This window comes from Dasypus novemcinctus, chromosome 8 (assembly GCF_030445035.2).
Source record: "Dasypus novemcinctus isolate mDasNov1 chromosome 8, mDasNov1.1.hap2, whole genome shotgun sequence".
Taxonomy (NCBI): domain Eukaryota; kingdom Metazoa; phylum Chordata; class Mammalia; order Cingulata; family Dasypodidae; genus Dasypus; species Dasypus novemcinctus.
The window spans coordinates 8,464,284-8,478,159 of NC_080680.1; the positions used below are offsets into that span (position 1 = coordinate 8,464,284).

General features: G+C 40.2%; 1 protein-coding gene across 3 annotated transcripts in view; it reads left to right on the forward strand.

The window, feature by feature from the left end:
- The window catches only part of AUH (AU RNA binding methylglutaconyl-CoA hydratase), a 152,282-nt gene that overhangs the window by 124,081 nt on the left and 14,325 nt on the right, over nucleotides 1-13,876 (forward strand). For all 3 annotated transcript variants that reach the window (XM_058301426.2, XM_058301427.2, XM_058301429.2), the window contains one exon: nucleotides 12,943-13,130. In XM_058301426.2, the coding sequence (XP_058157409.1) occupies nucleotides 12,943-13,130 (188 nt within the window). The remainder of the gene's footprint in view (nucleotides 1-12,942; nucleotides 13,131-13,876) is intronic.

Sequence of the window (13,876 nt, forward strand, 5' to 3'; positions counted from 1 at the left end):
ATGAGAAATAATTCCTTTTCCTTTTGTTTGATTTACCCAATTGTATTCTCTTAGGTTAGGTAACTCCCAACAAGGCTTTGCTCAATGTAAATGATAGTTAAGGAGCCACACAGTCTCTGGTATCCTCTAGTGATGGGTATCTTGCTATTAGAAGAAATGTGGGAGCTTCAGATTCGCCTAGATTCACAGCCTGGTTTGCTAGTGAACATGGGTTGGTTACTTTAATTCTCTGAACCTTGGATTTTCTGAGTTGCAAAATTTTAACAGTAGTCGCCTCATTAGAATGTTGCAAAAATTATAAAAAATAATATGCTGAATTACCTAGCACATAATAAGTACACAGTAATGATGGTTATTTATATATTGATAATGGTGTTGCTATGCCCAAATCATCAAGTTTTCATCATGTGACTAATTTTTATTTTCGTGTCAGCTCTATTTTGGTTGGCCATTTTTCTGTAATATCAAATATTTATACATATTGTTTACAATAATTTTTACTATGTCTGTATGGTAACAATTGGATAGTGAAAAATACTTATCCAGATGTTGTGTGTTTACAGCCAAAAGAGGATGTCTGCATAGTGAGGATTTTTCAGTTATATCTTAAACTCTTTATTAAACCCCCTCATTTAGCTAAATTATCAAGATCTGATTTTAATGAAATACTATCAGAGTCTATCCATTCCTTTTTTATTTTTTTTTTTATATCCCCCCGCTTGTGGCTTTTTGCTTGCTGTCTGTTCTCTGTGTCCATTTGCTGCATGCTCGTCTGTGTTTTTTGTTTTTATTTTTGCTTGTCTCCCTTTTTTGTTGCGTCACCGTCTGAGTTGGCTCTCTGCAGTGCTTATGGGCTGGGCGGTGCTCCGCAGTGTGCGGGTGAGCCGGCCTTCACAGGGAGGTCCTGGAATGTGAACCCAGGACCTCCCATATGGTAGACGGGAGCCCAACGGATCGAGCCCCGGCCACTTCCCTGTCCATCCCTTTTGCTGTTACAATTAATACATTTTAGAAAGGCTACAAAACTTATTGATACTGGATGCCATTTCCTTTCCCTCTGATTTTCATTGGCTAGGACAGTATGCTTTTCGTGTGCTAAGTTTTCCAAAAGGAATTTCTTTTGTATTATACTCTCCCCACTTTCCCTTCACTTTTTTTTTTTTAAGAGAATGGTTAAAATGTTCTGTTTATCTCCTCCTTCATTTTGAAAGAGTGAAAGATGATGTTGAACTTTGGGGAAAGTTTCTTCTGATTGTGCTCTGGGAAAAACTGCTTTTTGGTAAAAGAAAGATGGGTAGAAGGAGAAGAGATGACCCATAAAGTGCCTGTTGCATAGTCAGTTTTAGTCCTTGTGGTTGGTAGCCTCCACGTGCCCTCCTGGTGTCTGTGCTCCTGTGTGGGCCCCACCTTGAGCGATGGCTGGACGTATTGACTTGCTTCTATCTAGTAGAATGTGGCAGAAGTGATGGGATGCCCCTTCTCAGACAAGCCTTTCAAAGACTGTGGCTTCTGTCTTGTACATTCTGTCTCTTATGTAGCTTGCCCCGGCGAGAGCCCCCTGCCATGTCAAGAGGCAGCTCTGTAGAGTGGCCCATGTGGGGAGACACCAGGCAGATCCGCCTGTGACCATGTGAGTAAGCTTGGACACAGATGACTGCAGCCTCCTAAGGTACCCTGGAGCCAGAAGGGCCAGCTGAGTAATTCCCAGAGTCCTACCCGTAGAAACCATGGAATAATGAATGTTTGTTGTTTTAAGGCACTATGTTTGGGGTAATTTGTAGGACACAATAGATAACTAATACAGTCCTTATTTATTTAATCATTCATTAGAGATGATGAAATTGTTTTTTTCTAAAGCACAGAATAACATGGTTTATGCTTTACCCTTTTCACTGTCCAGTTGGGCTAGGAAATATTATTGCATAATTGACTTGTTTTCAAATTTCCTAATAACGATGCCATTGTAAACAGTAGTGAGGCTGAATTGACAGAGGGAGTGGATTAAGAGAGATTGTTTAAAAATGAAAGAAAAAATGGCAAATGCAACTTGTAATGAGGTAGAAACAATTGATAGTTACATATATCAAGTGGTTTAGTTTTGACAAGTTCAGTAATTATATGATTTATCCAGTGAGATAAACACACAACATGGTTTTTCTAGTAAATCAATCAATCAAGAATTTTCTGTAAGATTATCGTCTATATTCATTTAATACAACAATTATGTATACATATTTGCACCACAAAATCTGGTAATTCCAGTGATAAAAAAACTGGATGGCCACATGCAAAAGAATGAAGATGGCTCCTTCTTCATACCATATGCAAAAAATTAACTCAAAATGGATCAACAACCTAAATATAAGAACCAGTAGAAGAAGAACACATAGGGAAACATCTTCAGTATCTCGTGTTTACTTAGATTTTACACCAAAAGCACAAGCAAACGAAAGAAAAAAATAAATAAATGGGACTTCATCAAAATTAAAAACTTTGTGCATCAAAGGACTTTATTAAGAAAGTAAAAATATCTGATAAGCGATTAATATCCAGAATATCTGAAGTATTTCTGCAACTCAACAACAATTAAAAAATAGACAAAAGATTTGAATAGACATTTCTCCAAAGAAGATATACAGATGGCCAATAAGCCATTAGGGAAATAGAAACCTAAACCACAATGAAATACTATTTCTATCAACAGGAGCAATAGGAGTTATTTAACAGTGCTGGTGGGAATGTAATATGGTACTACTGCTTGGAAGATAGTTTGGATGTTCCTCAGAAAGTTAAGTATAGAGTTACCATATGACCTGGCAATACCACTGCTAGGTATATTACCTCAAAGAAGTGAAAGCAGGAACTTGAACAGATATTTGCACATTGAGGTTCATAGTGGCATTATTCACAATAGCCAAAAGATGGGCAACCCAAGTGTCCATTAACGGATGAATGGATGAACAAAATGTGATATATACATACAATGGAATATTATTCAGCTGTAAAAAGGAATGAAGTTGTGATGCATGCAAAAATATGGATGAACCTTGAAGACATCATGTTGAGTGAAATAAGCCAGACACAAAAGAACAAATCCACGTGATCTCACTGATATGAAATAATTTGAATATGCAAATTCATAAAGTCAGAAATTAGAATTGTGGTTACTGGGGGTGGGGTGGGGGTGGAGAATGGGGAGCTAATTCATAATTGGTACAGAGTTTCTGTTTGAGGAGATGGAAAAGTTTTGGTAATGGTGGTGACTGATGGTGGCACAGCGTTGTGAAGGTAACCATCACTGAGTTTTATAATGAAGGTATACAAAATGGGAAACCTTAGGGAAATTTTATTGTTAGCAGAGTAAAACATTTTTTAAATGATAGGACTATATACATGTAAGAGTGAACCCTAATCTAAACTATGGATTGTAGTTACAGTAATACAATAATAACATTGTTTCATCAGTTGTTACAGAGGTACCACATTAAAGCAAAATATTGATAATGGGGAAAACTGTGTGTTGGGAGATATATGGGAACTTTGTACTACTTGCATAGTTTTACTGCAAACCTACCACAACTGCTATAGTAAAAAACAAACAAAAATGAGTAATCTCAAAAGGGAGGAAATATCCACCCTATTCGTCATTCTTGTGATATACTTATAGATACTAATATGACTTTAAGTCATTTATATATTTATTATATATATTATGCAACATATCTTATTTATTCATAAAAGTAATTAGGGATTAAAAGGGAAAATGTGTAACAAAACAAACATAGTAGTAAACGCATATTATGGCACAAAATTTTTACTATTGTAGGACATTTCTATTCTATTTGCCTGATACATGTATGCCACAAGACAAAAGTCGGACTACGTAAAGTATGTTTTCTTTGGTAAGTTACCATATTTAACTTCAAGCAAATTTGGAATAGGTTTGTAATGAAGGCTATTAGAAAGATCTAAGTTTAGATGAGGTTTGCAGATACTACTTTTCTTGCAGCTGTCTAGAGGTTAAAAATTCATTTCCTCAGTCAAACTAGTCACTTTTCACATGCTTAGTGACTATCATATTGGACAGTGCAGATACAGAACATTTCCATCTTCCTGGAAAGTTCTGTGTGCCAGCATTGCTCTGGACAGTCTTTCTGGGCCCCTTTGCTTGAACTGTGAACCACAGCCATTTCTTCCAAACTTCAGGATCCAAGTGCCAAGAGAGAGTTTGATTGGTCTGGCTTAAGTATTTGTCCACTCTTTGCCTTTCCTTGGGTGCTGGGAGAGAGGAGCCTGCAGGAGACGTGGCCGGTGGCCCTTTGGGTGTGAGCACCTGTGTTCCCAGCTCCCGCCCAAAATCGCAAACAGTGGCAGAGTCGGGGGGAGAGCTGCTGGGGGATGCTGGGATCCCAGAGTGGACAGGGACCTGGTAGTCTTGAAGACAGTTTGAAAAAATAAGATTAAATATTTTGCCCAGTATGTGACAATATATTTTTTAGTTAAAAAAAGATAATGCTTTGGCAAGTATTTGTCATAAAAAGTGCATATAAATATTTTTAAAATAAATGTAATTTTCTGTTTAATGAATAAATTTAACCTGTTTCTCTTTATCGTAAATGGAATAATAGTTGAGAAAGCTTTTGATAACAATTATTAATGAAAGCTGTGTCACAAAGGTTTTAATTTGTTGTCAGCTTATTTTGCTCTAGAAAAATGTTTTGAAGTCCAGCCTTTCCCCCCAGCTTCAATTCTATTTTGAAAGCTTTAAATCAGCATATTTTGGGTAGGTTCCTCTGGGGATTTAAGCAGTTAAGTATTTTTCCTCACATATTCCTCCTGTGCTGTTTTTGTCTGGGTATGTCTACTTTCAGTGCTTAAAGCACATGAAAAGCCTCAGGGAATAGAAAATATTGCAACACTTTTAAACATCAGTCACAAATTTAAGGATAAATGTTTTTATGGTTTTTGTATGATTGTTACACAATTTGTTATGAGACCAATAAAGATGCCGTGTTTGTTCACATAAGCCACCTCCTCTTTTACCCTGAAGCTTTCATTGTAAAAGCAGGAGAGTCAGTTTTGTAAACATCCAGCCTCAATCTATCAAGAAAGGTCTTGTTAAAGCTTTCTGACAGAGTTCCTCAGTAATCACTTGCAAAGGGCACTCTAATCCTGAGCTAACATTTTACTTCAGTGTTTCCTCCACAGCTCAAGAGAGAATAACCTTTAGTGGGACTTTCTCCTTACAGGAGGGGATTTAGAAGTAATTCAGAAGTGGTATTTACTGCTGGAAGCCAGAGCTCACTTTTGATCATATGAATAAATACCCTTAACGTGGTATCTGCATCACTTGCAACTTGAAGGATTTGTTACAAGGGATTCCCTTTATTGGTATGGCTTCTTTCTCTATGGTGTCATAAGAGAAGGAAAAAGACAAAGGTTTTAAAAAAATCTTGAAATCATTTTACCTTATAAATGTTACTAAAACATAATCTTTAATCCAAAATCATAATTTATCTTCAGTAATCTCCATATTATAATTGATTCTGAAACGTGAAATGAAGCTTTCTTTAAGTTATTTTATTTTTTATTTTATTTTATTTTTTTTGGAACACAGAGTGGACACATTTTATTTATTATTTCACCATCATCAATCAATTGTAGGTTTCTATCTTGAATTTTTTTTTCTTTATTAAGTTTATTGAAATATATCACTCATAAATAAACATACATAAACAATAAGTGTATAATAGTTGTGAACTTACAAACCAAACATATATAACATCAAACAAACATATATAACATCTCACTCTACCACCAATAACTTACACTGTTTTTAAAGTTTTTAAACTAATGATTAAAGAGCATTGTCAAAATATTACTACTAAATAAAGCAGTTTTCCCCTAACCAATCCGATTGTTACTATCTTTATATCATTTATATATGAACATACATAAACAATTAAGTGTATAGTAAAAGTTGTGAACTTACAAAGCAAACATGCATAACATCATACAGGGATCCCATACATCTACCAACACCTTGCATTGTCATGAGACGTTTGTTACAAACTATGAAAGAACACTGTCAAAATCTAATACTAACCATAGTCCTTATCTTATTTTTTTTTTATTGACTTTGTAATAATATTACATTAAAAATATATATATGAGGTCCCATTCAACCCCACCCCCGCACCCCACCCCCCCCCCCCCCCAGCAACACTCGTTCCCATCATCATGACACATCCATTGGATTTGGTAAGTACATCTTTGGGCACCTCTGCACCTCATGGTCAATGGTCCACATCATGGCCCATACTCTCCCCCATTCCATCCAGTGGGCCCTGTGAGGATTTACAGTGTCCGGTGATTGCCCCTGAAGCACCATCCAGGGCAGCTCCATGTCTCAAAGACGCCTCCACCTCTCATCTCTTCCTGCCTTTCCCCATACCCATCAGCCACCATGTCCACTTTTCCCAATCCAATGCCACCTCTTCTATGTGGACATTGGATTGGTTGTGTCCATTGCACCTCTATGTCAAGAGGAGGCTCAGATTCCACATGGATGCTGGATGCAATCCTCCCACTTTCAGTTGTAATCACTCTAGGCTCCATGGTGTGGTGGTTGTCCTTCTTCAACTCCATCTTAGCTGAGTGTGGTAAGTCCAATAAATCAGATTGTAGGTGCTGGAGTCTGTTGAGGCTCAGGACCTGGCTATCACATTGTCAGTCCAGAGATTCAAATCCCCTAAGTATATCTTAAACCCCAACACTAACTGCACCTCCAGCACATTAGCATGAAAGTCTTTTACTCCATGTAAATATATAACAAGGAAGCAGCATCTGTGTTTGGGGCTCATTCACACTTTCAGTGTAGAACTTTGGGAGCAGGAGGGAGGCAGGCCCAGTGGCGTCCAGCCTCTCCTGAGGCCATGAAGGTCACTGGGCACGGGGCTCAGTCACCAGGTTCGCCGCACCTAGTGGACATCCATCGCCGAGGAGTTAACGTTTTCACTTCTTGCCTTTCTGGAAAAACAGGCTTCTAATATTTAAGGCTCTGCTGACAGATAGGTTTCTACTTCACAGTAATTTTGCACTGCCGGTAGTATAATCCCAGGGGACAGTCTAGGGAAACAATTTTCCTGATGACTTCTCACAATATTAAGTTGAATGATGGAAACATTATGAACAGAACTGTGGAATTTCAAATATATATTTTCACTCTATCCAAGTAATACATTGAAGTGGAAACATTTTGTTATGTGATTAAAATCATTTTACCACTTATGGTAGCGCCTGCTAATTGCCTACCCATTTTCATTTTCCCTTAAAAATAGAATCTCAATTTTGTTCTCTATGCCAAGGCAAAACAGTCAGCAAAACTGTCTTTCCCAACCTCCCTTCAATTACATATGACTAAAGGTCTAGCCGGTGAGACAGAAGCAGAAGCTGTTGGCCAGGACTTACTCAACAGCTCCGCAAACCAGCACCACTTCCCTTCCCCTTTTCTCCCTTCCTGCTGCCTCGTTTGCAGGCTCGATGCCCAAGGCCTCAGCAATCTTTTTGGACCATGAGTTGACCTGGAGGCTGGAAGATACAGCCGGAGGACAGCAGAGAGAAAGATAGAGGGAGTAGAACTGACTTCGGAGAGCAGCCCTAGCACCTCATTTGTGGTCTTTGAATCATACAGGCTTGAGAAAACGTCCCCACATTTTGTCACTCTCTGCTCTCTCACTGCCTTACAGTGTCTGTTTGCTTATTGTCTGGCTTCCCCACTGGAGTATAAGCTCCAGGAAGGTATGGGCTTTGTTTTGTTCACAGCTGAGTCCAAATACCTAGCCCAAGGTTAATGATTTTTCAATAAATACTTGCTGAATGAATGGGCAAATGCGTCGTAATCTTTGAAATTAGTTCCAGCAGAGCAATTCTAAAGTGGTCCAGAACAACAGCTTTTAAGCTGACTGTTGTGAAAGGATGAATCCTTATTGACTTGGTAAATTCTGTTGCTTTATTCAGAAAGAATCATTTCCCACTGCGTGTTTTATGGCAGTAGATTGGAAGATGCCGCTGCCTCTTCGGCTGAACGTTGATGGGAGCCTCCCTAGCAGTGCCATCATTGCCACCGCCAGCTTGCGTTCAGGTTCCAGGAGCGCCGCTCCACACGGGAAGCCAGCTGCCCACGCCGCCAGCGCGGCGCCCCTTGGTGGCTTGCCCGCCCTTCCCACCTGGTCAGGCTGCTCTCCTTGTTGGCAGCTGCACCTTTCCTAACATACACCCCTGCAAGTCCAGTTTATTGGAACCCTGAGTGGTTAATAATTGTGAGTTTTCTCTGTGGTCTCCCTCCCTGGTACGGCCCTGAAAACAAGCACTCGGTCTGAAGCTCTGCCTTCTTGAGTCTGCGTAGTCAGAGTGTGGTCCAAGGCGAGAAGCTAGGTCTGATCTCAGACCTCCTGAATCAGCACGTTCCTAACAAGATGCGGGCTTAGCAGAGCCAAGGCAGAAAGCCTTAGGCATTTTCTGGCATTTTCTGAGCATTCCCCTTTATGAAGGGAGGGCTTAGTGGCTACAATCTTTCATTTTCTTCAGACAGTAATACACCTTAGGGACTCATTTTCAGCTTGTTAGTCTGGCCAGACCCTCCTGCAGAGTCATGTAATACCACAGGATGCCTTTTCTGATAGGTGATGAAGTGACTCATGCAGCTGCTTTTTGAGGAAGAACATGCTGTACGCACTGAGCTCAGGTGTGAACTACTTGTTTGTGCAGACTCCTTGTGAGTGCGGTGATATTACATGCCAGAGTTCTGGTCTCACACGCCATGGCGCACCTGGAAACGTGCTGCTTGCTTGTGCCGTGATCACTCGGTGCTGTGACTACATCCAGGAGAGGGGGGTTCTTGAAGCCTAGAGAACTTTCTGGAATGTGGGTGTGAACTTGCTTGGAATGCTTTTTACCTTGGGGGCTCGCTCTTTGTCTTCCTGCAGAGTGGTCTTCAGAAATACTACTTTTATTCTTACTACAGTGCAGTATTCTGTATGTTGCAGAAACTTTGTACATTGTAGAAAATCTATACATGGCAGAAAATTTTGAAAATACAGCAAAGGAAAAACGGTAATGAGCACATCAGGTGTCAGGCTCCTCCACTGAGATGACTCATACCATGCATCTACCTATACACATCACCCGTGCACTTTCTAAAAAATTTGATATACCTGCTCCTACCATACCTACCTATGTGCACCACATGTGCACTTTTTTTTGCTTTGGGCAAGTTATGGAAACCCTCTGAGCCTCAGTTTCTTTATCTGTAAAATAGGGTTGCACATTATCCTGTGGCAACAACATAAAGTCTACAGAACCAGCCTGACCAGGCGTCAGTGCTCCATGTTGGAAGCTGTTGGGGTGCAGAGTAGTGTGAGTATTTGAACTGATCTTAGCACCCTGGGAACAACCCTATTTTTAATTCCACTGTTTTAATTTCATAAGTCCCAAAAACCATATCTAGATGTAGAAGTTTAGGGATACCAAACTCAAATGCCCCTGAGAACTGAGCAGGTTATGAGATCCGTGAAGGACGCCTGCTACATTAGAATGCCAACTGCAGAAACGTGGCATGCTGTACTGTCTTCATTTCTGCCTAGTTATAAACTAATGCTGGAGCCAATAAAATATAAATTAAATTCTCTCTGCTGCTGCTGCTTTCATTTGGAACTTAAATATCCACACTTTTTCCTTCTATACCAATCCTTCAGTGTCACATTTTATACTTCATGGTGTAGTATGCAGAGCTGAATTGAACCTTGACTCCCTCAATGGGCAGTAATTATTAGTTTTATTTAATTTCATAATGGAAAATAGCTGTTTATAAACATATGCACTTCCAGACTGTAATAGAATGTTGGTGAGCCATTCCTGAGATATGTGTAGAAATTTGAGAATTCCTCATCAGTCATGTTCACTTTTGTGACACATCACACTGCAGTTCAGTAACTTCCTTTTGTAGCTTTTAACTCCCATTCTCAGTTAAGAAAGGCAAACAGAACAGATTATTTTTACAAAGTTTGAAGTCACAAATTTTGTGCAAGGGTGGGAGGAGGCAGCTTTCAATTCAAATATAAAAATATAGTTCAGACAATCAGTCTTTGGTTTTTGCTAACTAATTTCAGCATATGAAAATGGGTCAACAACTTTGCTATACCAAGCAAGTTTCCTATAGATACAATTTCAGGAGGAATGAGTGAATCATATCATATATTTGTGCAACTATTCAAGAATGCAGAGAAATGTTTGAAATGATAAGATGACTTAATGATGTCAACCAAAAGGACAAGTCTTGGATCCAGTGTGAACTGGCGAGCCAAGCAGAGGATTCTTCCTTGGGTCCCTTCCACACCATGTCCTCCCGCAGACTGCAGCATTCCGCACTCCATTCACCAAGCAAAGCCTTGAACTCTGTATCTGTCAGCTCACGAGAGTGGATCTCTTCTGTGGTAGTTCTTACCACCTGCATGACCCCGTCCCTTGTTAACTTTTCGTAAAATCTTCACTCCTGGAGAGTGATGCTGTAAATGGAATGATACGGTGAATAGGCTTAAGCCTCATGGACTGGCAAAATGTTGAGTTTCAGTTGTATAATAATTGTGACATTAGCAGTGACTTTGAAGGTCACATTTATGAATTTTGACCAGCCTACATTACGTTGCACTTTTCACAGCACACGGAAATGAATCATTTCCTAACCTTGTGCTTACATGAATACTATGTCCATACATTCTTCAGTCTCTTCATCGTTGCCATCACCTCTGTGAATAAATGTAGCTATCTGGATTGTATTATTTTTATCTGGATTCTCATCCGTTGACATTAGAAACATCATTAATAGCTATGGTTTTCATGCAACTTGTGCCAAAAGTTCTCAGACATCTTTACTACACTAAGTGGCATTAGTGTTTGCAGTTAGGTTTCAATTTGTAAATGCTACCTTCTTTTTAGAGAAACAGTCTGTGCTCAACAGTCTTGTAAACTCACCATCTCTTACTGCTTGGGTAGTTTCTGCACTCAAAACCTGCATTTCATAGAAGCATCATTCATTTTATGTATGTTTGAAAACAATCCCTATTTAAAACATCAGCTCTTTTCCAAGTTATTGAGGTTGTAGGGTTTTGTTTTTGTTTTTTTCACCCATATTTTCTAAATACTGCCCAATGCAGGCATACTTGGTTAAACATGTAGAAATAGACTTTACTGCTGAAAGAAAATACGCTTTCTTGAAACTTGTGGTCTTTATTTTTCATTTTCTCTTGTGATAGAGATGTGAATTAAAAAAAAAAAACAACTTCACTTTCCTCTTAAAGCTGCTTAAAGGAAAGCAAAACTGCTCATTCTAAAGCGTTGGGTTAGTAGAGAATGTTGTCAGACGGCCACCCTGCCTCCTGGCCGCCCAGGCCCCGGCAGCGCAGCAGCCATTTCAGGGGTGAGGCTTCGACTAACCCTAAGGTGGTAGTTATTGCCATGTTCTTATTGGTGGAAATTGAGGTTCAACCTGCATTCCCTGTTTTTGTGCAGTTTTCTGCTTGCTGAAATCCTGACCTCAAGCCTGGAAGATATCGTAGTGATTCTATCAGTGGACCTAATGACTTAGCCAGTCTTCAAAAGAATGGACGTGTTTTGCTCCAGAACCCCCCTGACCTAACCCTGACCTAACTTGACTCTAGGTCGTGCAGTGTACCACTGTGTTACCTTGCGGTTTTAGGCAAACTCAGAAGCACTCAGGCACCGTGCCAGTGGAGGGGATCTGGGCAACTGAGTGTGGTCACACTTGTGCTGAGGATGGCCTGACATCGATTGATGTAGTGCCGCCCAAGCGTAGCCCACATTCTCAGTTGATCTCGCGGCGGCCCTTTAACGGGGTTACAGTCCCTGTCCAACAAATAAGAATCCTGAGCTAAAAGCTAAACGACTTCCAAAGTCCCAGAAATAGTACGTGGCCAAGTCAAAACCAAATTCATGGCTTCTGACTCCATACTCGGGATTTTCCCCTAAAACAGGAAAAGAGGGTATATCTGTGTGTGAGAGAGCATCTTCAAAAGTAGAGAGGCCAGTGGAGTAGTACATCATAGGACCAAGACAAAGCCCAGATTTGGGTTGAATTTTAATTATGTTTTTATTTTTATTAAATTTAAACTAATTTACATTCATTCACCATAAATTACTCTTTCAAAAGTTATTTGAATTAACTTTCTTAGGATTTGAAAAGTTAAAAACGCCAAGTTTCATTTTGGGGACTTGGAGTTGTCCTGAATGATATTGCAGGGACAGATGCATAACCCATTGAATGGACTGGGAGAGAGTGTGAACTACCATGTAAACTATTATCCATGTGGTGCAGCAGTGCTCCAAAATGAATTCACCAAATGCAATGAAGGTGCCAAGATGATGAAAGAGGTTGTTGATGTGGGAGGAGGTGGGGGGTGGGGGTGAGGTATGTGGGAACCTCTTATATTTTTTAATGTAACATTTTGTGTGATCTGTGTATCTTTAAGGAAAAAAAAAAGACAAAAACAAAAACAAACGCCAAGTGTGATGGCTGCTGCATTCCTATAGTAAATGTGCTTCCTGGCCAGCACTGCTTGTCCACTGCTGTCCATCTCATGGCTCCTGGCCTGGTGGAGGTTGTAGACTCGATTCAGGGGTAGACTAGTCAGGTACCAGTCATTTGGTAATGAGGCCAGATTATTTTTTCGGGGTGTTACTCATTTTATTAGCTTGACTTAAGAAGGGCGATTCTCTTTGGAAGCAGTTTGCAGCTTACTAGTCTCGACTCCTAACCACATCTGGCCCTGCTGGTTTAGGTTTAGAGATGAAGGCTGCAGCACTGAAGTGTTAAAGTAAGCGGGTGTGACGTCTTTGCTTGATCGCGCCCTTCTGTCCTCTCTGCAGGAGGCACGCAGAGACTGCCTCGCGCCATTGGCATGTCGCTGGCCAAGGAGCTCATCTTCTCGGCCCGGGTGCTCGATGGCCAGGAAGCAAAGGCAGTCGGCCTGGTGAGCCACGTCCCACAGCAGAACGAGGAGGGGGACGCCGCCTACAGGAAGGCCCTGGACCTCGCCAAGGAGTTCCTGCCTCAGGTGTTCGACTGTATTTTCCTTTCCTTCTTGTTAGATAATAACGCTATCACACATTGACAGAAAACAGAAGCAGTCATCCCACATACCTGAGATGTCCTTGGTTTGCTTTACAAGGAAAGAGCCATATGGCAGTACTAAAGCTGGGAACATGGCAGGAGTATAGATGGACATTAAGAGCCTTCAGAATGAGCGTGGAGACGGTGATGATCTGAAGGTTTCTGTAGCCATACTTTGATGGTACGTTACATGAACCACATTTGTCACACATGGCGAAACCCTCTAGCAAAGTATTTTAAGTAGGTCACCAGCTGAAACCTCTAATAATGAAGAAAGCTGCAGTTTAGTATGCCAAATTGGTCTTTTATTTTCATAGCTCAGCTTTGAGGTAACCTCTTTGAAATGCAGCCGTTGTTTGGGTTTTTTGCATGTGTTTGTTTTTATGGTGATACAGGCATTGTATCAGCTCCTCTGTGCGCTATGTACTCCCTCACATTTTATACTTTGAAAATCTGAAGTGCACTGCCCGCGTACTCCAGTGTCAGCATACTAACGAGTAATAGTGATAGCATGGTCCTGCTCTAAGGGATTCTTTGTTCTCTCACTCTTGCATGTGTATTTTTCAAATTTTACTTTGGTCTGAAATCATGAATTAAAGGATTTGAAATTGAGAGGAGGAATTTTTTTTCATTATAAAAACAATTAGCCCCATCTCTTCACCCCTAACGGAGTTTGAAGTATTATAAACC